Genomic DNA, 25,290 nt, shown 5'->3' on the forward strand with positions numbered 1-25,290 from the left:
ATTCAGTGCTACAAGCAAACAGCACTGAAACAATGTGAACAAGGTATACCTGTACACATGGAATCCTCAAAACAAATCCCAGAGGAATTTATTATAATACCATTTCTCAGATTAAATGAAACTGATACCTAATTTGCCCCAACAAACAGGCCAACAAATAACAACAGAAAGATCTCTCTTGTACTTCATCTCCCATGTATACAGACACAGTCCAGATCTATAATAAGCATGATAAAAAAAAAGGAAAAAATGTTGGAAAAAAACACTAGGGCAAAGCTACTATAAAAGGGATAGGAAGGAGTACAGAGGATTTAGTGATGAACTCGACAAAAGTCTATACATCTAAACAGACTGCATAAAATATTACTATGTGTTAACACTTAAGTACTACTTCATGTAACAGGTAGTAAACATAAAAAATTAACTTTCAAAAGCTTAAGACATATAATGAGTTAGTGACAGAAACTAAATAATACTTTGTTTCACTTAGGGGATACACCTTTATATTGCTCAGGATGACAGGACAGAATCATCCTGTTCCCTAAAATATTGAGATAGTTCTGAAAATTATTTCAAGTGCAACATATATCCAAGCAGAATAATATGGCTATCCAAATTAGATTGCAGACACTTAGAAATTATAAAACTAATATTCTTACTTATAATTCTGCAACCACATATTAAGATCACAAAACTTATTATGTTTTTTAATTTTTAAAATTTTAATTGAAGTATCTTCAATTTCCAATTAAAATTGAATAAAATTCAATTAAACCATTTTCATTATTTTAAAAAGTGATCCAATAATTATATTACTAAATGCTTATCATGATAAGTATATTATAATACTGACTATATTCTCTAACTATACTTTTCATCCCTGTGACTTACTTATTTTATAACTGGAAATTTTTACCTCTTAATCCCCTTCACTCATTTCAACCATCCCCCAAATATACTTTTTGTACAAATTAAATAATTTAAATCTAAATAAATTTTATTTATATTTTAAATATTTTTAAGTAAGCTCTATGCCCAATGTGGTGCTTGAACTCATGACCCTGAGGTCATGAGTCACATAGTTTGCCAACTTAAGCCAATTAGGTGTCCCTCATTTCTTTATATGAGCCTTAGTGGGTAGATAGAAAAGCCTAACCTATTATCCTCTATATGATAACTTCTTTGCACCAATTTTCTCTCACATGGCAAACAATGCTAAAATAAACATACACAGACACAGTAAAAATATCCCAATAACTAGAGAGGAAAAGAGTTCTCATATTTAAGTAAACTAGATTTCATAACTTTGAACATATTATCACTAAACACATAATAGCAAATACACCAATGAAGCTACAGTTGCCTATATTTATACCTATGTCAAACTAAAATTATATATAGTTATAAATTCATAATAAAAGTAACCATCATTTATTTTTTGAGTCCCTTTTGTGCTAAGCATTTTACACACTGTCTCTTTTAATCCTCACATTACTATGATCCAAGTTCTATTATCTTTATTTACTATGAAATAAAAACAAAACTACTCATAGAAAGGTTAAACAATCTTATCTTCATTACTGGCACAGTGAGTGGAAAAGTTGGGACTCAAAGCCAGGACTGACCTCAAATACTTAAATATGTTCTTTCATATGTGCTTTCAACTTGCTACCTTTTCTTTAACAAGATAACACTGCCTTTATTTAGATCAAGAATTTCAAACTGAAAGGCCAGTAGGGTCTAACAAGGTGGTACAGTTGACCCATGAACTGGTGTGAGCTGCATAAATGCACTTATATGTAGGTTTTTTGTAGTAAATAAAGTTGTACAGTAAATAAATACATTCATAAATTTTCTCTTCCTTATGTCTAAACATTTTTTTCCAGCTTACTTTATTATAAGATACAGTTATAACACATATAACACACAAAATGTGTTAACAGGCTGTTATCAATAAGGTGTCCAAATCAACAGTAGGCTATTAGTTATGTTTGGGTAAGTCAGAAGTTATATGCAAATTTTCAACTGCATGCAGGAGATGGGGTGTGTCAGTACTCCTAAATCCCCATGTTGTCCAAGGGGCAACTGCATAAGTCAGTCAAGATGACCAAATCAAAGACAACAGAGTAGTGAGGCCTATGGGCAACCTACAGAAAACATTCCCATCTAAAGAAAGTAGCCACTGCTTTGTATCAGTGTGACGCGTACTATACTAGATGTGATCCCAGTACTGTCATGCAGATGGCTTTTCAAAAGAAGCTGAAAATCCAGACTTTGTGACATACTTTTATTTTTAAATCTTAGTGCATAAGATAAAATTTTAAATGACATTGATGCCTAATAAAACATATGTGGGGCCACATTTAGATTGGCAAAATGAATGATCCTGAAAGTATGCTAAGAGAGGCATACAATATCAGTATGCCTAGCATATCTAAACAGACAGGATGCATCTAACTCTAGGAAGAAATTTTCCCATAGGCACCCTTAAAATCTACACAATAACATTACATAAGCACTCAAAAATTACTTGCCAAAAAAAAGAAGGGACGGAAAGAAGTGTGTTTAGTAAGAAAGTCTTAATCAATGACCTCCATCTTCTGTTGGCCTAGACTCTAGACACAACTCCAGAGCATTACTGCTACTATAGTATTCCCATAACACTTCAAGCAGAGAGGAACAATTAGCAACCAAATGAGAATGAAGAAAATTTTATACAACAGGGAAGCTGGTAGGTTACGAATATATGCATTCCTGCTTAAGAATATAACTTTAAAGGGGCGCCTGGGTGTCTCAGTCAGTTATTGTCTGACTCCTGGTTTCAGCTCAGGTCATGATCACACAGTTCATGAGTTTGAGCCCCACATCGGGTTCTGTGCTAACAGTGGGGAGCCTGCTTGGGATTCTCCCTTTCTCTCTCCCTCTCTCTCAGCCCCTCCCCCATCAGCACTGTCTCTGTCTCTCTCAAAATGAATAAAAATACTTAAAAAAATATATATATATATACATGTATATATAACTTTATAGAGAGATTCCGATTTTGGATTCTTCTAAATAATCAAAGTTGACGGTGATATTACATCTCTATGTGGATACTGAATATCCATCTCAGTTCACTTACTATCAGGAAAATGGTTCCCCAAAAAAGGCTTAAAATATTTTAAAAATTACAATGTCTGTTGGAGTCCATTCAAACAATATTAAAGGAAAGCTTTGGATCTGCACTATTTCAGAGTGTGAAATGTTTCCTCAAAAATGAAGACAGCAAGGTAATTGAGAGTCAGTGATATTCAATAATAACTAAGAAAATAATAAAGAACAAATAGGGAATAGAGTATGTGACCTTCCTACATAAACATTAACAAGTTAGATTGGGAGGCTAAAATGAAGTAGTTCTCAATTACCAAATCCTCACAAACAAAAAGAGTGAACTGTGATCCTATTTTCTTATTCCCTCTCCAGTGGAACCACAGATGAGTTCTTTACTACTACCCAACAAAGAAAGGTCTTCATCATTTCCTCTTATTTTCTTTATAATGAAAAGCACTGTCAAGTGGCACTCCCCTAGTCTAAGATGGCTCCTTTCAAAAAAGGAACCCATGTAAATATATTCCAGTGTTCCCTACTCCCAACCCAAAGGTTTTACTCCCAGCCCAAAACTACTAACACAATTTCACTTAACTGATCCTACGCCAACTCTAGTTCTTCCCAGTATTCTCAACAGGAGAGAGGAAAGGGGCAAAAAAAGTCTGGGAATGACTGTATATTCTTGTCTCCCAATTTACATATTCATATATTAAAAATGATGAGATTCCTATACCACAAAATGGTTTAATCTAGTATTTCTTAAACATTCTACAACCCAACTAACACATTTTGGGGAAAGTCTCCCAACTTGGAAAAGTCCTTTAAGTAATTCCAACATCCATATATTATGCCTCTGTTTTTCTTGGCCCAACTCAAACTATACAAACTTGTATCTTTAAATATACCTGGGCTTCTATTCCTATAATGAATTTCCCTAAATTATTATCTCCATAAAATAACAAATATTAACAAATACCTGCCAAACACTTACATTTTATAAATATCAAAACCTTATAATTATTTATGAAATTTTAATGTCCGAACACATACTCCTTTCTCTGTAATAAAGACAAAAAAAATCAACTGTATAAAAATTTTCTAGCCATGCCATCTGGTAACTTGATTAATTTATTTAGTCTTATATCTAAATAGAACTCTGTGCTTTGAATTTAAAAGATATTCAGACCAATCCTAATGTAGATTGATCTTAATTTTAGTAACTCTGTAGACCAACTAAATGTGTCAAAACCCTGAAAAAGAACGGTAGCTAATATGAGCTCATATGTAAACTAGAAAGGAAGTCATACCTGTGCAACAAACCCTTTAACATACATTTAACTGCTTTGTGTATCTGGGTGGATATCCCAAGAGAAATCTTCTTAACTGGAGAATAAGAAAGTTGGTGAAACTCACAAGCTCATAATTCCAAAAGAAATAAGACAAGGAAAAAACATTACATTGGAAGCATAAGAAGACTGAGATTCAAGTAAAAGAAACAATTATCAGAGCAACTTCAGACCTTTCAAGTTCAAACCTCTTCATGTATTCTCTGACAACTGCTAAAATAAATCAAGTCACAAACAGTACAGAGATTGAATGGGGTATTAAATTATGAAAAGTACCAGCAATTTGACCATTTTTAGTGTTTCTGCTGCATTCCTACACAATGCCTTTATGTGATTTTTTCTGTAAAAATAAACGCCATAAATTTGTTTAAATTCACTTCTCTTATAAGTATACTTAGAAGCAAAGTCTAATGAGAAACCAGAGCTATATTATTCTCGGACTGTTTAATTAAAAAGCTATCCTTGGATTTCAGAAAAACTGTTCTGTAAAAAGCATCACTATAAAACTATCACTGATTTTACTGTTTCCATAGAAGCTCAGTAATGAAACCAATTGTCTCAGATGAGACAAAAAGTTAAAACAACAATGACAACCACCACAAAAAACTCCCCCTGATGTTCACCTAAGGATAACAACTGCAGTTCACAATAATTCACTTAGGGAATGGCCAGTAGGCAAGTTCAAGTCCCAAGAAAATGTCAACAAATGAACCTTTAAATATTTAAGTTAAGGGGCACCTGAGTGGCTCAGTGGGTTTGAGTGTCTGACTCTTGATCTCAGCTCAGGTTATGACCTCACGGTTTGGGGGTTCAGGCCCTGTATCAGCAGAGCCTACTTGGGATTCTCTGTCCCTTTCTCTCTGCTCCTCACCTGCTTGTGCTCTCACTTTCTCTCAAGATAAACTTAAAAAAAAACATTTTTTAAGCCAAATTTTATAGCCATGAGCTACATTCTGAAGTCAGGAAGAACTAGGCAGATCTTGCAAGATGAGTATACCTAAGCTTTTACCACCTTCACCTCATTCATTAGGCCACAGAGACACTAGCCTTCATGCTGTTGCTCTACTGGGCCTCAATCTTGACCCTTGAGCTGTCTTTCATAGAATGCTTTTCTGCAAGATCTCTACTCAACAGTCACCTGCTCAGAGAGACCTCTCTGACTACTCTCTCTACAGAAGCCCTGTCCAATTCACAGCTATAGTACCAACAACTAGAACAGCGTCTGACACAAGTGCTCGATAAATACTTGTTAAGTGAATCAATGAGCTCACATACCATTTCAATAATACAAAAACAAATCTGATAACTTAAAAACAAACATATTAGCAAAATATCTAATACTCAATTCCAATTTGAAATCCAGAAAAAAAAAGAAAAAAAGGTCAACTTTTATATCACATTCTTCACATTTATTTGCTATCTGCTCTGGAAAAGTATGACAAGATGTATCATAATTCTGAGAAATCACAGCAAATATATATGATGATTCCATGTCATATTGAGTCCTCAAAGATCTGATGATTTGTAAACAAAGACAAAGCACATTTGGTATTAGCTTTAAAATATATAGGTACTCTAATATATACATATACATAGTATTTTAAAGTATAAAAAATATAATAATCTATAATATAAATATGCAAAATCAGGTTAACAGAACTTCTGCTCTACATCACCAAGTCCTATCACTGATTAAATAAAAATTAAGTGTTAAATACAGCCTAGTCAGAATATCCAGGAATAACCATTCTTGGGGGGTTAAAAAAAAATATAAAAGAAAGTCTGCTAAAGGGGAGCCAAAGGTTTATAATTGTGTGCACCTAAGACCCTGGTTCTGACAAGTATACATTTTGTAACTATTACATCAACCATTATTATAGTCCGTCTTTTTAAAGAGCAAAAGGCACTAAGTTTTAAAGAACTTAGAAGATATTATGGAAAACAACTCTCCAGATTGGACCTTGTGACTCCTCACTGGCATTAAATACTCTAACCAGGCAGCATCCATCCTTTTGCAAGTTAATCAAAACAACTTTTATTTATACACACTACTCAGTTAAACCAAAAAAAGGATATCCACAAATCAAATAATCACCATACAGATCTATCAGCACAGTCAGTCATTAAAGATAAACATTTAAAATAGAAAATAATGGAGAACAAAGATTTTCTTCAACATCTGCTACTCACATAAAATGCCTGGAACAAAAGAACTTCTATAGTCAAAGTGACTTACCGTCACAGATTTCAGCGTCATTCCATGGTAGGTACCCATAGTGTCAATTTTGAAGCCTTCCGTTTCTATAAAGAAAGGGGGGTTTGCGATTAGACTCTTTTTATTTCATGATCAATAACAAATCTGTAGTAATCATCTGCATTATAATCTGAATGTTAAACAGTGCAACAAAATATCCAATGTACTAGACATTTAAAGTTAAGTTACATGCCTTGTAGATAAAAACTTTAAAAGGGATACTAAGTCTCAAAAATATATTCAATATGCACCAGCAAGCCCTTTGTGTAGAAGCAGCTGGTTAAGACTATTTCTACAACTGTGTTCAATTGTTATATAGTCGGCTGGGAATATCAAAAATTAGACTGAATAAAACAGTTTATAACCTCCAAATTGTATACTCCTAATACGCAATTAGAGTAGCACTAAAAGCTTCTAGTATGATGAGAAGGCCTTAAATTATAAAAAGTTGGGTTTCAAAATTACCATCATATGAATACATTATATAATTTGTAGAAAAGCAATACCATAAGTAGTGATGAAGGTTCCAAGACAGAGTCTCAATAGGCCTTTCTATATAAGGTCATACATTAAATATTTTACACACTGCAAGCTATATGTCTATATCACAACTAAATTTTGTAGTTATAGTGCAAAAGCAAGATCAACAATATATATATAAACAAATAGGCACAGTCTGATTTGGCCCAAAGAGGATCAGATTTGGTCTTTGGGCTGCAATATGCCAAACCGTACTTTACATAATTCATTCTACAAGAAAAACACTGCAGTGAATAAAAGAATGAACCACTGTATTTCTACAGCATGTATTCACAGTACATGGCTCTACGTAAATGAACTCAGCACACAAAATTCACTATATAGAAAGAAGCAGTAAATCCTTTACTAAAACTTAAATGGAGATTTCAGATTTTGCAGATTTTTCAGAAACTTACAGTCGTTTCTATCTCATTTTTTTCACAAATTAATCAAGATAAATGAAGGTCCCAAATGAAATTACAATGACATTAGTTCCACTTCACTAACCACCACACTAACATGGCAATGGTTCACAATTGCATTAGCCAGTATACCATGTAGACTACCATAAAATAAGTCCTTATATAGTTACTACAATCTATGCTTTCCAAGTTCTCAATCTATACATTTACAATCTGAGAAATACGATTTGATCTATAGAACCTCCAATCTAAACTTTTGAGAAGCAGAATATTAATAACAAATATTTATAGACAGTTTATTATATACGAGTCCCTATTCTAGAGACTTTATTAACCAGTTTTATCCCCACAATAGAGCTAAGAGATAGATACCACTACTATTAGTATTGCAATGTAACACAAGAAGAAACTGAAACAAGACTCCAGTTAATTTATCAAAATTCACACAAAAAGTAACAGTGACACAGAAAATCTGGATCCAGAATCCAGGCTGTTAACCAGGGGTTGGCAAATTTATTCTGTAAAAGACCAGATAGTATTTTAAGGCTCTGCAGGCCACACAGTCTCTGTCACAACTCAACACTTCTGTCAACACCAAGGAATCATATATAATACATAAACAAACATCACCATGTTTTTAGCGGAAGTTTATTTATAATAATATGTGTCAGGCCAGATTTGGCCTGCAGACGTTTGCCAACACCTGCTCGTAAACATCAGGCCATACTACCTCTCATAGTCATCACCACCACAGTAAGGGAGATGTAAAAATTAAGTACTTGCCTTCCTTTCCTTTGAATCTTTCCTGATCATATCTGTTGTAGGCAGCTGGGATAGGCTGTTTGGTACGCAGTGTGGGATCCTGTAGAAAAATTAGGAGTTAATATGTTAATATTTTAACTTTTTACTTAAAAGGCAGAATAAATACCACAATAAGTATATTATTTTCTAAGCTTTTTTCTTACAATAGCTAATAAGACAAAAGTGGGGAGTCCTATGAATCTTACTTTCAACATAATGTTTATTGCTAAAAAAGATTATCATTCCTGTAAGGGACAAGAGCAAAGGACTCCAAATAAACTTGTATAAGGCAAAATGCAAAACTCTTAGAACCTACAGAAAGAAAACAGGTGTGCTTATTAATTTCATTATGATTACTTCAATTTCCTTATGAAATAATAAACTTCCTCCAATTATGAATTGTTTAACAAAAAAAATTAATTCAAAGTTTACTGAGCTGACATTTTAAAATTTTTTAACTAAATTATTCTCCAAACTGTTAATCCTTAAATAAATATGACAACTATGACAATAAACCCATATAAATGTACAAGATAAGGCATTATTTTGTTAAAAATACTTAGAATAAGTTGCCAATTTAATGATATACACTTAATTCACAAATACTTTATTTAAAATTCAGTCTATAGTAACCTAAAACAAGGTTATTTTTTAAATAAGCAAAAAAAAGCATATTTAAGGAATATTCCCAAAATATTCCCAAAATCCATGGTATTCCAAAAGACTAAAATACTCTTCATTTTGTTACATCAGGATACTACCTTAAGTATTAATCCAGATAAAAAACAGTTCATTCAAGACTATCACTAAGTATGTATTTCTATAGTTAAATGCCAGAACTAAAATTTGTATATATCTTAATGATTATGGAAACACAGAGAAAACTCAATCACAAGGATTAACTGTTTTAAGATCTGACCTAAGTTTCCTACCAATTGCTATTCAAAACATTAACCAATTCATAATTATAAGCACCATGTTTTACCATCATAACAGTTGTTCCGAAAGTTTTACTCATCTCTATGTCCCACTAGACTTTAAGCTCAAAGAGGACAGCTATCACTTCTATTTTTGTGAGCATACTGCCTGACAAGCAGTAGGCACTTAAGTACTTGCTGGAAAGTCAACTCAAAGTAGTAACCAAATACCAACAAAAGTTCACTACCTCTAAAAAATTAAATACCAATGATTTCATGAACAAGCAAAGCCACTAAATATTGTAAAGACTATTCGTATTTTCAAATTTTAATATACTTTTAAAAACTATGTAAAGTAAAAGCGATTTATTTATGTATTTTTTATCTTTCGTTAAATCATGTGACTAGCCCAAAGGATTTCAACAAAACTGGAGGATATGTCTGAGTTTAAATATAGGCTATAGGTCATTCATGAAATTTACTTTGGAAGAATCCTAAGTGGCAACTCAATGAGTGAGGCGGTCAAACCCCAAATGGCTAAAACTAAGGTACAAGTAAAGAACCAAATGATCTGTGCTCAGGAGAAACATAATTCACCAAGAAGTCGCAGACACGAATGACTTCAGAAAAAGCCCCCAAAGTGGACTGTTAATAGGGATTTATATCTCTAACAATGGTAATGACTCTTCCAAGCAACAATAAATAGGCAAATTATTTTATGCAACTAATTCACCCCTTTCAGATTCTAACCCAAGTATGTCTCCAGTTAAGAATCATTGCTGAAGTAACTTCTTTTTTCTGTTTTGGTTGCTTGGGTTTTTTTTAATTATTGTTTTTGGTTTATCTTTTGACCCCCTTTATCTATTTCTCACACTCCCCACCCACCCCCGCCTCTAGCAACTACCAATTTTTCCTCTGTATTTATAAACTTGTTTTAAGATTCCACATATGAAAGAGAGAATAAGGTATTTGTCTCTCTCTAACTTATCTCACTTAAGCATAATACCCTCTAGGTCCATCTAGGCTGTCACAAAAATCAAGATTACATTCTATTTTATGGCTCAAAAATATTCCATTGTTTGTATATAACACAATTTCTTTAACCATTCATCCATCGATGAACACTTAGATTGTTTTCCTATCTTGGCTATTGTAAATAAGGCTTCAATGAGCATGAGAATGCATATATTTTTTCATGTTAGTGTTTTCATTTTCTTCAAATAAATGCCTGGAAGTAGGATTGCTGGTTCACACAATAGTTCCACTTTTAATTTTTTGAGGAACTCCCATGCTGTTTTCCCTAGTGGTGACACCAACTCCATTCCCACCAAGAATGCATAGGGGTTCCTTCTGCTCCACATCCTTGCTCACACTTCTCATCTTTTTGGTAAGAGCCATTCTAACTTGTGTGGTGAGATCTCACTGTGTAAGTTTTAATGTTAGGGAAGATTTTCATATCCTTCAGGATTGTTGAAGCAGCCAAAGGTTTAAAAGCTACAGATTTAAAAACTTTAAGATGAGAGGTTTTCAAAATTACATTATCGAGGGGCACCTCAATGGTTCAATTAGTTAAGCATCCTACTCTTGGTTTCGTCTCAGGTCATGATCTCACAGTTCCATGGGTTTGAGCCCCGCATCGGGCACTGTGCTAATTGTGGAGCCTGCTTGGGATTCTCTCTCTCTGCCCCTCCCCTGCTCACACTGTTTCTGTCTCTCTCAAAAATAAACAAACTTAAAAAAAACATTTTTAGGTCGAAATTACAATACAAGAGTCATTTCCTTAAAATCAATCCATAAGCAAGAAAACATTCTCACCACAGGTGCTGCGTTTGGGGCTGGTCGCTGTTCAGGTGCACGTCCCTCTTCTCTGGCTTTTACAGACTGAAGAATTGCAAAAATATTCTTGGAAAAATTCTAAAATATAAATGGATCTTAATTAGCCCACTTAAAATTAAATAAAGTCTACTTAATAAATAATTTCAGACTGTTTTCTTCCTATCAGTTCTTCCCTACTACATCATTCTGAAATGTTTTTTAGTATATACATAAATAAAAATCTAATTACTACTACTAAACAAAAAAAAACCCCCAAGGGGCATCTGGGTGGCTCAGTCTGTTAAGCATCCGGCTTCGGCTCAGGTCATGATCTCACAGTTCGTGGGTTCGAGCCCCGCGTCAGGCTCTATGCTGACAGCTAGTCAGAGCCTGGAGCCTGCTTCAGATTCTGTATCTCCCTCTCTCTCTCTGACCCTCCCCTGCTCATGATGTCTTTCTATCTCTCAAAAAAATAAATAAAACATTAGGGGGGGAATTTAAATAAATAAATAATTAATTAAAAATAAAATAATCCAAAACCCAAATACTATAAACACATTGTTTATTCATTTATCTTCACTTTACTTAAGCTGTTTAATTTGCTATAAATGTATTCATATTCTACGTCTCTTAAAATACGCAACCAGGAAACAAGTTAACATTGAAATAAAAATGATAGATTTGTTATCAAAAGAGGTTTCTTAATTCTTAAATCAACTACTGTTTCTTCTTCTGGGTATAATGAACTCCAGTACTATCCTCAGGTTGCTACAATTTATAGGAGATGTGGAAAGTTTTGAAATACTGTTTGTTAGGAGTCAATGTACACTTTTCAAAAAAAAATTTTTTTTAATAGGGAGAGAGAGAGAGAGCACATCCGAGGAGGGAGAGGAGCAGAGGAAGACAGAGAGAGAATTTAAGCAGGTACCATGCTCAACCTAGAGCTCAACACAGGGCTCAATCCCACAACCCTGAGATCATGACCTGAGCGGAAATCAAGAGTCAGCTGCTCAAGCGAATGAGCCATTTAGATGCCCCTAAAAGATCTGTAAAAACTTGACTTATGCCAAGATGCCAGCTGTTAACCAACCACTGCTTTTGCACCAGCAGTACAAAGGCCAACACAGTGACAAATGCAAGTAAATTGTTGACCTTACTATGAAAATCACTGAAAATATCTGAAAATCAGCTCTCATTTCTTTAAAAATAAAACAGTATTGTGTGAGGGACACTTACTCTAAAAGAATCCATATTATCAGTTATTTTTGTGTGGCTGAATTATAGGTGATTATTATCTTCCTTTTAATGACCCCTTCCAATCAATTTTTCAACAGGGAACACTACTAATTTATTTAAGTTTAAAAATATGTTTTTAATGGCATTATAAAAACAGATTGCTTTATTTGGGGTGCTTGAATAATGATGTAACTAAAAGTAACATACTTATTTTTCTCATGGCATCTTGAACCTTTTATTTCAGAAACTCATAAAGAAAGAAGGCACTAATCTTGGGAATGATGAAGGTCTATCGAAAATCACAGGGCCTTGGGCACCTGGGTGGCTCAGCTGGTTAAGCATCTGACTCTTGATTTCAGCTCAGGTCATTAGATTATGGTTTTGAGTTCAAGCCCTGTACAAAGCCTCCTTGGGATTCTCTCACTCTCTATGCCTCTCCACTGCTCACACTCTCTCCCCCACTCCAAATAAACAAACATTAACAATAAATAAAATAAAATTTAAAAAAATAAAATAAAATTTAAAAAAGTAAAATAAAATAACATTACAGGGCCTTTCAGAATCCTAAAAGGTTTTTTAGTGTCCAGAAGATGAAAATGGGATACAAAAGGACTATTAGTCAAAATAGTTGTTTCTGGGGCGCCTGGGTGGCTCAGTCGGTTAAGCCTCCGACTTCGGCTCAGGTCAGATCTCACATTCATGGGTTTGAGCCCCACGTCAGGCTCTGTGCTGACAGTTAGCTCAGAGCCTGGAGCCTGCTTCTGGTTCTGTGTCTCCTTCTCTCTCTGCCCCTTCCCCTCTCATGCTCTGTCTCTCTCTGTATCAAAAATAAATAAAACATTAAAAAAAATAGTTGTTTCTGGTTTTTAAAAATGTTAATGCTCACAGAAGCAAACCTAGCTACCCAACGATTCTTAAACTACTAGCTTATTTCTTAAATTATACTGTGGCGGCAATAACACTAAATTAAATTAGCTTAGAAATGAATGGGAAAACCCTGCCACCTAGAGCTCAAAGAAAACTGTTCATCTCAGTTTCTTGAAAATTCAATGTTTGCTCTAAAAGTATGATGGAACATAGCACCTAAGTTTTATTCCTTTGCTAGGAGATTCAAAAATTTTGGCTACTACAATGAACATTGACAGCACATTAGCAGGTTGTAATATTCAACTTTTAACCATATTAGGTAGCAAAAATTAGTATCAACAGATCCTTTTACAATAAATACAAAAACTGAAGTTTATTTATATTCTCAGGATTTCTATATATAATTCAAAGCTCTGCAGAATGATTCCTAATCTTGATCCCAAGTACTTTGTAAAGCATGTCAAAATACAAAAGGACAAAAATACTTTCCTTCATACTTTCCTTCAGTTCAAGTAATCTGATTCCTACTAAAATGGCACAGTAAACTTAAGGCCAGAATCTAAAATCTGCAAATAAAACCAGTCCACCTAAACCAATGTTAAAGTTTACTTTCACTAGCAATCTCACACACTCCTGCAAAATCCCTTACCAAATCACCATTATTAACAACTCTGCATTAGTGGAGAATTAATATTTAAGAGAAAATTGGGAGTTGGGAAGAGAAAGACAGATGGAAATATGTAAATCAAATAAAACCAAGGCACTCTTTATGGAGATCCATTAAGATACCTAACGTCCAGGGCCGCCGGGATGGTTCAGTCAGTTATGAGACCAGCTCTTGGTTTTTTATCAGGTCATGACCTCGTGGTCTGTGAGTCTGAGCCCTGCATCGTACTCTCTGCTGTCAGTGTGGAGCCTACTTTGGATCCTGTTTCCCTCTCTCTCTGCCCCTCCTCCTCCTCGGCATGTTTGTGTGTGCGCGCGCACACGCGCACTTATACAGTAATTATGGCCACTTAGAAATCTGCATTACTGATCTTTCAGAGATAAAACTTGAATATTGCCCCAATAGCGAATTTTAGCCAATTCTATAGCCAATCACAGATCAGACACCCACACTCACTCTAATGAATGAGTGAAATACTTTAATTACCTTTCCTGTGCTCTGTAAGATAGTTGTTCGTGTCCTCCACACTCTCTCTCTGCTCACAATATCTCGTGTCACATCTACCTCAGCGTCCACAAAACTCCTCTGTTTAAGGGCAGTTATATCATCATCTAAATCAGTCTTGATAGTAGATCTTTTCTTAGCCATAATTTTGGCTTTGATTGCAGCAATTTTTTCCACTGACATAGCTTCAGACAAAGACCTGAAAGCAATTTCTTCTTTTAAAATTTTTATAGCAATGATCTTTTGAGCACATCATAAATGTATCTTGTTACATTTAGAAGTTTTTGGTAAAAATGCCTTATGTGGTAATAATTAAGATTTTCTTATCTAAAACTTACATACTTAATATTTAGTATCACATTAAGTTCTATAAAAAGTCCATTTAGAAATATTACTCAATGAGTAAATCAGTAATTTCTTAGAAGATCAATGCAAAAGAAACCTTCACATGTGTTTTGCTCTTCGCCCCACAAAAGGTAGAACCCATTAATATAGGTGCTTTTCTTAACATCTTTTTTCAGACTTTTATCTGCCAAATGCATCTCTATCCACAAAAACTAAACATACATACACAAACACGTGCCACCTTGCCAGGGGAGGGGTGGCGAGAGAAAAATTCATTCTGTAAATAATTCAAAGCTTAGCTTTTCCTTGAAATTTATTTCAAGGTTTCAAACTTAAATGCCATAATGTATAACATACCCATTTTACAGGTGAAAGAGGCTTTTATATGCCAGCCACATAAACATATACTCCTTTTACTATCTGAAAGATCAAACCATATTTTGCAGTTTTCTTTTTCCTTCCTTTACTTGATTTTCAAGTAACATCAAAATAGAGAACAGGGGCTTTATTAGGAGACTATAAAGAAAAAACACTTAACACAAAGCATAAATTTCATTAAGAAGATAATTTCTGTGTCATTTTTTTACAATGTAAAATCAGAAAAAGAATTTAAAAGGGTTTGGGTACCTTAACAGTTGACAAAACTATTACACTAATCACAAGATGACAATCTTAAAATACATTTAAGCAAAATCTGGGAAAAGGACAGGAATTTCTACAGGTTTAAATATGGTAGTATTATATAGTTCACTAATTTATATAAGATATGAAGGTACTTTACAGTAGATGCTCAATATGCACCTAGTATTTAATCATTTTATAGAATGCTGTGTAATTTTTCCTTAAGATCTAAAGTATACCAGCATATCTTAAGTTCAAATACTTTCCTAAATTAAAATTAAATGTGATTTCGACTTTTAATCACTGGAGTTTTACTTCCAGCTAAAATGAAGGAACAAGGACTGAATTAACCCTCCTGCTGTGAAACAACCACTCAAAAATACATTAAACAGTAACTTACAAATACCTGGTATCAAGCAGTAAGAAACCATGATCTCTGACAAATGAAAACCAGAATAAGAGAGCCCTATGAATGTTGCAGATTATACCCTTGAAAGTTTCCAAAAATGACACGGGGAGGAAAATCCAGGCAAAACTAAGATTACCTGACTTGAGAAATGGAGCTGAGGGTCCAGCAAAACCAAAATGGCTGGAATTCATAGGCCTAAGTACCTGAGAAGAAAGAGCTACACTGAAGTGCACAGTATTCCCGGAGAACAGATTAGCACAGGAATATGAGGAAATTAAAAATTGGGTACAGAAACCATCCAACAGGATTAAAGGGAATAATGCCCAGAGCTCACAGAGGGTGAAGATTAGTTCCTGTTCCCACAAGCAGAATGAAAACCTCACATCCCCGGGGCAGTAGGTACTCTGAATAGTCTTGTAGAAGCAATGCATGGAGAATAATTATCCTAAGTGAACACTGCTCAAATAACAAATCTTAAAACAAGACACAAAAGGAACAAACTATTTCCAAGTGATTTAACTATACCCCAAAACAAAAGAAAATTTAGAAAAATTTAAAGCCAATTATAAATTGACAGATGCAGGATTAGCAAAGACATTAATTATGATAACTCTATTCCACACATTCAACAAATTAAAAAGAGACATGTATATATTTAAACAACTTTTTTTTTAATTTTTTTTAAATGTTTTATTTATTTTTGATACAGAGAGAGACAGAGCATGAGAGGGGGAGGGGCAGAGAGAGAAGGAGACACAGAACCAGAAGCAGGCTCCAGGCTCTGAGCTAACTGCCAGCACAGAGCCTGACGCGGGGTTCGAACCCACGAATGTGAGATCTGACCTGAGCCGAAGTCGGAGGCTTAACCGACTGAGCCACTCAGGCGCCCCTAAACAACTTTTAAAGATAAAAAAATACAATATTGGAAACTACAAATACATAGCAAATATAATCACAGGAGAAAGTATTAGTGAATGACACAACTACAGAAACTATCCAAGTGACTAGAAAAAAAGAACCCAAATATCTGAAGAAACAGAAATTTTCTCAATTCAATTAAAATTATAAACAAAAAATTCCCTCAAAAAGCTCAATGGGCCTCAAGCACAAGAACCATGAAGAAAACACCAAGTTATGGGATAATTAGCACAAAATCTATAACAGAGAAAATTTAAAGTAGCCAGAGGAAAAGAAGACATATTTCATTAAAAAACTTTAAAAACACAGATGACAGCAGACTTCTCATCAGCAACAATGTGAGTGAGAAGGCAGTGGTACAACATCTTTAAAGTAGACAGTCCTGACTTACAATGGTAACTTACAATTTTTCAACTTTACATGATGCAAAAGAGATATGCATTCAATAGAAACCATACACCAAATTATCACCTTTTCGCAGGCTAGTGGTATGTGGCACGAGGCTCTCTCATGGTATGTGTAGTGGCAGCAAGCCACAGCTCTCAGTCAGCCAATGCAATCACCAGGATAAATAACGATACACTTAAAATCATTCTGTACCCAACCATTCTATTTTATACTTTCAGTATAGTATTCAATAAATTACATGAAATATTTGACACTTCATTATAAAATGGGCTTCATATTAGATGACTTTGCCCAACTATAGACTAATCAAAGTGCTCTAAGCATATTTAAAGTAGCATAGGTTAAGCTATGATGTTTGGTAGGTTAGGTATATTAAATGCATTTGGGGCTTATGGTATTTTCTACTTAGAATGGGTTTATAAGGATGTAACTCATCTTAAATCAAAGACTGGTACTTAAAAGGATTTAACTTAAGAATTTTATATCCAGTCAGAATTCCTTTTTAAAAAGGCAAAATAAAAACTCTTTTTAGCAATAAAGAAGTTGAGGGACATCTGGGTGGCTCAGTCAGTTAAGTGTCTGACTTCAGCACAGGTCACGACCTCGTGGTCTGTGAGTTCGAGCCCCTGACAGGGGCTCTGTGCTGATAGAGAGATTTGCTTCAGATCCTCTGTGCCCCTCTCTCTTTGCACCTCTGCCACTTGTGTATGCACATGCTCTCTCTTAAAATAAACATATAAAAAACAAACACTGGAAGAATTAATCACCAGCAGGTCTACAAAAATGTTAAAAAAAAGTCTTTCAGGAAGAATGGAAAAAATAAGTAAGAGGATCTGAACAAAAAAAATTAAGAATAATAGAAACAGTATCTATAAATACATAATGTTTTTATTTAAATCTCTTTAAAGGAGAACTCTTTAAACAAGAACATGCATACGTACACATGTCTAAGTATTTTAAGGTACCTATACTATATACGAAGTAGCCTAACACTTGCAGGTAGACTGTGATGCTATAAACCACACATACAAAAAACCCTAAAGCAAACACTAATAACAAAACATAATAAGCCAACAGCAACAAGAAGAAATGGAAGAATTACAACAAATATTCATTTATTCCAAAAACAGGACAAAGAAGAGACCAATAAAAAACAATACACAAAATGAACTAAAATTAACTGTATCAATAATCACATTAAGTATAAAAGATCTAAACACAGAAAAAAAAGCACTTAAGCTATAAAGACAGACAAGTTAAAAGTAAAAGGATTCCAGTTATCAAGATGAAGAGCGTTATGGACATGGCTACACAACAATACAAAAGTACTCAAGACTATGAACTGCACACTTTAAAATAGTTGGTGATGGGGCACCTGGGTGGCTGAGTCGGTTAAGCGTCCAACTCTTGATTTTAGCTCAGGTCATGATCTCACGGTTTGTGAACTCGAGCCCTACCTACATTGGGCTCTGCACTGTCAGCACAGAGGTTCTCTCTCTCTCCTATCTCTCTGCCCCTATTCTACTTGCTTTCTCTCTCTCAAAATAAACTTAAGAATATTTTTAAATAATAAAATTAAAAAATAATGTTACAATGATAAATTTTACGTTATATGTTTTTTACACATTTTTTTCAAAGAAAAATTAAAAAAAGATTTACTATGTTATCATAAGCCAAAAGATTGCTGGATAAGTATTTAGATGAATTATAAGAAAAAGTAAAATTTTTCAACCGAAAATATTACTAGGGATAAAGGTCACTCTATAATGATAAGAAGATTTCATTCATCAAGGAAACATAACCCAAAACATTTCCACCTAATAACAGAGCTTCAAAGTAGTCAGAAAACAAAATCTGATAGAAATGCAAGGAAAAAGAAACAAATCCACAGCCAGATTATTTCAATAATTCTATCTTGATAATTAATAATACAAGTAAGACAGAAAATAAGGATATAGAAGACCTCACTGACATATCAACAAAGTTGACCTTTCTGAGCATTGCAAGACACTCCAAATTAATAGCAGAATACACATTCCATTTAAGTGCCTACAGAAAAGACCTTACTTGGGGCCAAAAAACCAAGTTTTCCTACTTATCAAAGGATTCAAAGTCATATAAATATAACCATACTTTGGAATAGACTGGAAACAAGGAACAAAGATCTCTAGAAACCCCAAATATTTGTAAACTAACTCATCTGCAATTCATGAATCAAAGAAGAAAGCGCAAGGGAAGTAAGAAATTTTGAACTGAATGAAAATGAAAACACAACATACCAAAATATGAGATGCCATTAAAGTAGTACTTCCAGTGGAAGCTAAGGTTATTGATTTCCCTCTAAGAAACTATAAAAACTAGAGTATATTAAAACCAGAGTAAGCAAAACAAAGTAAATAATACAAGATTAGAGAAGAGATTGAAGAATCAAAAAAGAAGGAAAAAAAAAACCTAAAGAGGAAAATCCCAATCTGGTTCTTTGAAAAGATCAATAAAATGGATCAATTTTGGCCAAACAAGAAGAAAACAAACAATTGCTAATATCAAAGAATGAAGAGGGTACATCACTACAGATCCTAAACATCAGAAAAGGACATTATGAGCAACATTATGCCAATAAATTGGACACTGTAGATGAAATGGGCAAATTCTTTCAAAGAAACATTCAAAGGAGAGAGAGAGAAGAAAGAGAGAGGACCAGAATAGACATATAGCTATTAAACTAAATATGTAGTTGAAAATTTTATGTGAAATATATAAAAATAAATAAAACTATAGTACAGATTTCTTCACTAATAAATTTTCCCAAGTGCAGGAAAAAATAATACTTATTCTAGGGGCACCTAAGTGGCTCAGTCAGTTAAGAAATACTAATTCTAAACAAACTTTTCCAGAAAACTGAAGAAAAGGAAATCCTTCTAACTCACTCTGAGCTGGATTATAATGATAGGAATTATCTTGATAAGAAACAAGACAAAGACACCATAAGAAAACTACAGACCTCATGAACATAAGCACAAAATTTCTATATAAATTTTAATAGTTCAATAATATGTAAAAAGAATATATAGTGATCGTGGTAAGCAACTAATAAAATGATTATTAACAATATCCACCTCTGGGCATTCACACCCATGTGTAATCCCCTTCTTATGTGTATGTGTGAGCTAAACCTTGCTTCTAACCATTAGAATGCTATACAAGTGACAGGGTGCCCCTCTAAAGACTTGCCTATAAAAAATTTCTATCTTGCTTGACAGCTCTCTTGCACTCTTACTTGCTCACTCTGTTGATACTGTGGAATATTCTACGGAGAGATCAAATGTGGCAAAGAACTAAGAGTCCACTAGACTACACCTGAGGAATAGTATTAATCTAACAACCTGTAAGGAACTAAATTCTGCCAACAACCACATGAGTGTGCTTGGAAGTAGACCCTTCTCCTATCAGTCCTACACAGGAGAACACAATCCTGGCCAACACCTTAACTGCAACATTGTGAGAGCCTAAAGCGGAGTCACTCCAAGACTCCTAACCCACAAAAACTATAAGGCAATAAATGTGATTTTGTGGGGCGCTTGGGTGGCTCAGTCAATTAAGCATCTGACTCTTGGTTTCAGATCAAGTCATGATCTCATGGTTCATGGGTCAGAGCTCCACATCAGGCTCCATGTTGACAGTGCAGGGCCTGCTTGGGATTCTCTCTCCCCCTTCCCCCTCTGTCCCACCCTTACTCATTCTCTCTCAAAATAAACTTTAAATAAAAAACATGCGCTGTTTAAGCAACTATGTTTCAGGTTCACTTGTTATGCAGCAAGATAACTAATAAAATAATGAAGTAGAGAGGTGCCTGGGTGGCACAGTCAATTGTCTGACTCTAGATCTTGGCTCAGGTAATGATGAGTTCATGAGTTCAAGCCCCACACCAGGCTCTGTGCTGATCTCTCCTTCTCTGCCCCTCCTCCACTTGTTCTCTCTCCCTCAAAATACATAAACTTAAAAAATTTTTTTTGAAATAAAGAGGTTGGGTTTTTGCATTAAAATGCAAACATCAAAACATTAATTTACCATATCAACAAAAAAACCTATATGATCAATTCAATAGAATCAGGAAAAGCATGTGACAATAGCTAACATTTCTGATAACCTCTCAGCAAACTAGAAACAAAATGATACTTCAACATGTTGAAGGGTATCTAACAAAAAAACTTAAGCTAACATACTTAATGGACTGCTTTCCCCTACGATGAGGAACAAAACAGTATCTAATCTCACAGCTTCTTCAAACAGATTAATGAACAATTAGTGAATCTAGCCAATGCAATAAGTATGTAGACAACATGATTATCTACATAGAAAAACTAATGATAGCTACAAAAAAAGTTACAAGAACCAAGCAATGAGTTTAGCATGATTCAGGATACAAGATCCATACCCAAAAATCAACTGTATTTCTATACTAGCAATAAATCAAGAACTGACATATTTTTAAAATATCACTTACAATAGCATTAGAAAGTATGAAATATAACAAAAAGATGTATAAGACCTGTACACTGAAAATCATGAAAACATTAAAATAAAGATCTAAATATCTCTCCATTAATAGATGGGGAAATAAATACATCTTGTTCATAAGTCAGATGACTCAATATTGTTTAGATATCAATTTTCCCCAAATTGGTCTATAGTTTTAATGCAATCCCAATCAAATCCCAGCAAGCTTTTTTTGTAGGAACTGACACTTCAATTCCAAAACTCGTGTGGAAATGCGAAGAACCTAACAGAACAAAAACATCCTTGAAACAGAAAAACAAAGTTGGGAAGCTAACACTCTCTTATTTCAAAACATATAAAGAAACGGTTTGACACTGGCAAAAATATAAATAGATCAATAGTACAAAATGGGTCCAGAAACAAACCTACACACAAACAACTGATTTTTTTACCCAAGTGCAAACAATTCATTGGATACCACCAGTGCTGAAACTACTGGGTCCAAATGGCACAAAACCGAACTTCAATATCTACATCATAAAAAATAAATGCATTTCCAGCCATTCTGTGTACCCCATATGAAAAACTAACTGAAAGTAGATCACAGACTTAAATGTAAAACACAGAGGCACCTCAGTCAGTTAAGCATCCGACTTCAGCTCAGGTCATGATCTCACAGTTCATGAGTTAGAGCCCTGCGTCAGGCTCTGTGCTGACAGCTCAGAGCCTGAAGCCTGCTTTAGATTCTGTTTCTCCCTCTCTCTGCCCTGCCCCTGCTCACATGCTGTCTCTTTCAAAATTAAACATTAAAATAATAATAATAATTATAAATGAAAATAAATGTAAAACCTAAAATTAAAAAATTTCTACAAGAAAATATGAGACAGTCTTAGGTGACGTTGCTCAGGCAAAGATTTCTTAGATACAACACCAAAAGACAATTTACAAAAGAATGCACTGATAAATGAGCCAACATAAAAAATTAAAACAAGCTGCTCTTCAAAAGGTAGCTAGAGAATATAAAGATGAGTCACAGACTGGGAAAAATACCTGCAAAACCCATACCTGAAGAAGACCTTCTATCCAGAACATACAACAAACCTTTAAAAACCCAATAATAAGAAAAAAAATCCAATCCCACAGAAAAATGGACAAAAGTTTGAACACCATTCACCAAACATGATATGACAAAGAAGCACCCAAAAAGATACTCATAATTTCACTAATCATGAGAGAAGTGCAAGACAAAATCACAATGCGAGACCATTTCATATCTTTTAGCATGGCTAATATTAAAAACCCGATCACACCAAATGTTGGCAAGGCTGTTAAGGAAGTAGGACTCATATATCATGGTAGAAATGTGAAATGGTACAATCATTTTGAACAGTTTGGTGATTTCTTAAAAAGGAAATCTATAACATTACATGATTCAACCATTTCTTGCCTAGGTATTTACTCAGTAAAACTGAAAACCTATGTCTATAAAAAATTTGTACACAAATGATCACAGCTTTAGCTATAATAGCCAACAAACAGCAAAAAGTGAAATGCCCATAAACAGTTGCCTAGGAAAACAAACTGTTTTATGCCTATACAATGGAAAAGAATGAACTAGTCAGCAATGAAAAAGAATGAACTATTGACACATCCAGCAACATGGATGAATCTCAAAATAATTGTGCTAAATAAAAGAGGCTAGACCTCCAAAGAAGTATATACTACATATTCCATTTATATTTAACTCCAGAAAAAACTAATCAACAGATCACTGGTTGCCTGGAGAGGGAAAGATGCAAGGATAGGTAGAAGTGTGGAATCATAAACGTACAGAAAAAACTTGTAGCAGTGATGTTACATTCATGGTCTGGATTACGATGATGGTTTCAAAGATGTATACGTATGTGAAAGCTTATCAACTCATACACTTTAAATATGTGCAGCTTACTGTTATGGCAATCATCTTCAATAAAGCTTTTAAAGATCCACACTGAATTTTCTCATTTGGGTAGAACTTCCAAAGCATTATATTGTGCCAAGGAAAAACGATGAGGGGATTCTAATTATGGTAAAAATCAGGGATCAACAAAATAATACCACAGGCCAAATCTAACCATGTTAATTCTTTTATGAATGAAAGCAACCAGACTGTTTTCCCCACCACAAACCGTGAATAGTTACCCAAAAAAACCTACATGACCTTCAAAGCTGTAAGTATTTAATACATGTCACTGTACAAAAGAAGATTGCTGACCTCTGCTACAAATCAACAAGAGATCACAAAATAAACGAGTGGCTTGCTTATGAAGTAATTCTAAAAAGGAAAGATCAATATGGTAACAGAACCAAGAAGGCGGCTTTCCAGAGAGCATCATTAGCTTCCAATCTCCCTACCATAAAACAGGCCCACACATCGTTTAAACGCAGGGCACAGAAACACATAACAAACGCAAAAAGTTAAGGTAAATGTAGATGGCATATTAATATCTCCTTTTCCATATACACTTACATAACACTTCCTACTAAAGAAAATCTTACCTAATCTGTTCAGTCTGTACAATCCCTTCTTTGTGACCCTCCAAACGAGCAGCCAATCTCTCTTTATCAAGGCGCACACACTCTTCATCCTAAAAATAATCACTGGTTAGTGAATATTTTAAGTTTTTATTTAACTTTTATTTATTTTGAGAGAGTGTGCAAGTGGGGGAGGAGCAGAGAGAGGAGGGGGAGGGATCTGAAGCAGGCTCTGTGCTGACAGGCTGACCACAGTGAGCCTGACGTGGGGCTCAAACTCACAACTGCGAGATCAGGACCTGAGCCAAAATCAAGAATCAGACACTTACAGGGCATCTGGGTAGCTCAATTAGGCATCAGACTCCCAATTTCGGCTCAGGTCATGACTTCATGGTTCAGGAGTCTGAGCCCCAAGTCAGGCAGGATCCTGTGCTGTGGATGTGGGGCCTGCTTGAAACTCTGCTTCTCCTCCTCTACCCCTTCACCACTGTGTTCTCTTTCAAAATAAATGCTTAACTGACTGAGCCACCCAGGCATTCCACAGCAACTTTTTTCTATGATGAAATGTTCTTCCCATAATGTATCACAGCTACTTTTATTCATAAAGACACACAACAAATAAATTCCTTCTCTCAGGAAACTTTATTAGTACATTTTATGAAAAGCTTTCACCACAGTCAAAAATTTCATTTTAGAGCCAGTTTTTTTGCATCTGTTGTCCCAGGTCATGAATCCATCAGCATTTCGGATGACCAGAAGTGAAACTTTAATGGTTTTCAAAGTATGTTCCCTGGCATTTCCTACAAAGTGACCCATAGGCCACTTCTCCGAATTCAACCTTGGTAGTTCAGCTTTTTCCTAACCTGCATGATTTCTGGCTAACAAAATATGATACTGTATAAAAGACATCAGTATACTCAAGAGATCTAAAAACATGTTCTGCTCCAATTCATGCTCTAATATTAATCTAACATTTAAAACAGACATATTGCTGACATGAATACAAAGAGTATTTTAGCAAACTGCATTAAATTTTAGACTTCTGGATTGACGGTATTTTAAAGACAACTGCAGTCTAGATTTTAATCAGATCAGAACCTTTGCCTTCAAGGTTTCTCTCTAAGCATAGTGCCTTGCAGGTTC

At 34.6% G+C, this 25,290-nt stretch overlaps 1 protein-coding gene across 1 annotated transcript in view; it reads right to left on the reverse strand.

Moving 5' to 3' along the window:
• The window catches only part of CDC73 (cell division cycle 73), a 120,887-nt gene that overhangs the window by 80,058 nt on the left and 15,539 nt on the right, over window positions 1-25,290 (reverse strand). Inside the window, exons 6-10 of the mRNA XM_029935624.1 lie at window positions 24,172-24,260; window positions 14,418-14,634; window positions 11,162-11,260; window positions 8,412-8,490; window positions 6,670-6,734 (exon numbers count right to left, since the gene is read on the reverse strand). Coding sequence (XP_029791484.1) covers window positions 6,670-6,734; window positions 8,412-8,490; window positions 11,162-11,260; window positions 14,418-14,634; window positions 24,172-24,260 — 549 coding nt within the window. The remainder of the gene's footprint in view (window positions 1-6,669; window positions 6,735-8,411; window positions 8,491-11,161; window positions 11,261-14,417; window positions 14,635-24,171; window positions 24,261-25,290) is intronic.

This window comes from Suricata suricatta, chromosome 3 (assembly GCF_006229205.1).
Source record: "Suricata suricatta isolate VVHF042 chromosome 3, meerkat_22Aug2017_6uvM2_HiC, whole genome shotgun sequence".
In the NCBI taxonomy this organism is placed as follows: Eukaryota; Metazoa; Chordata; class Mammalia; order Carnivora; family Herpestidae; genus Suricata; species Suricata suricatta.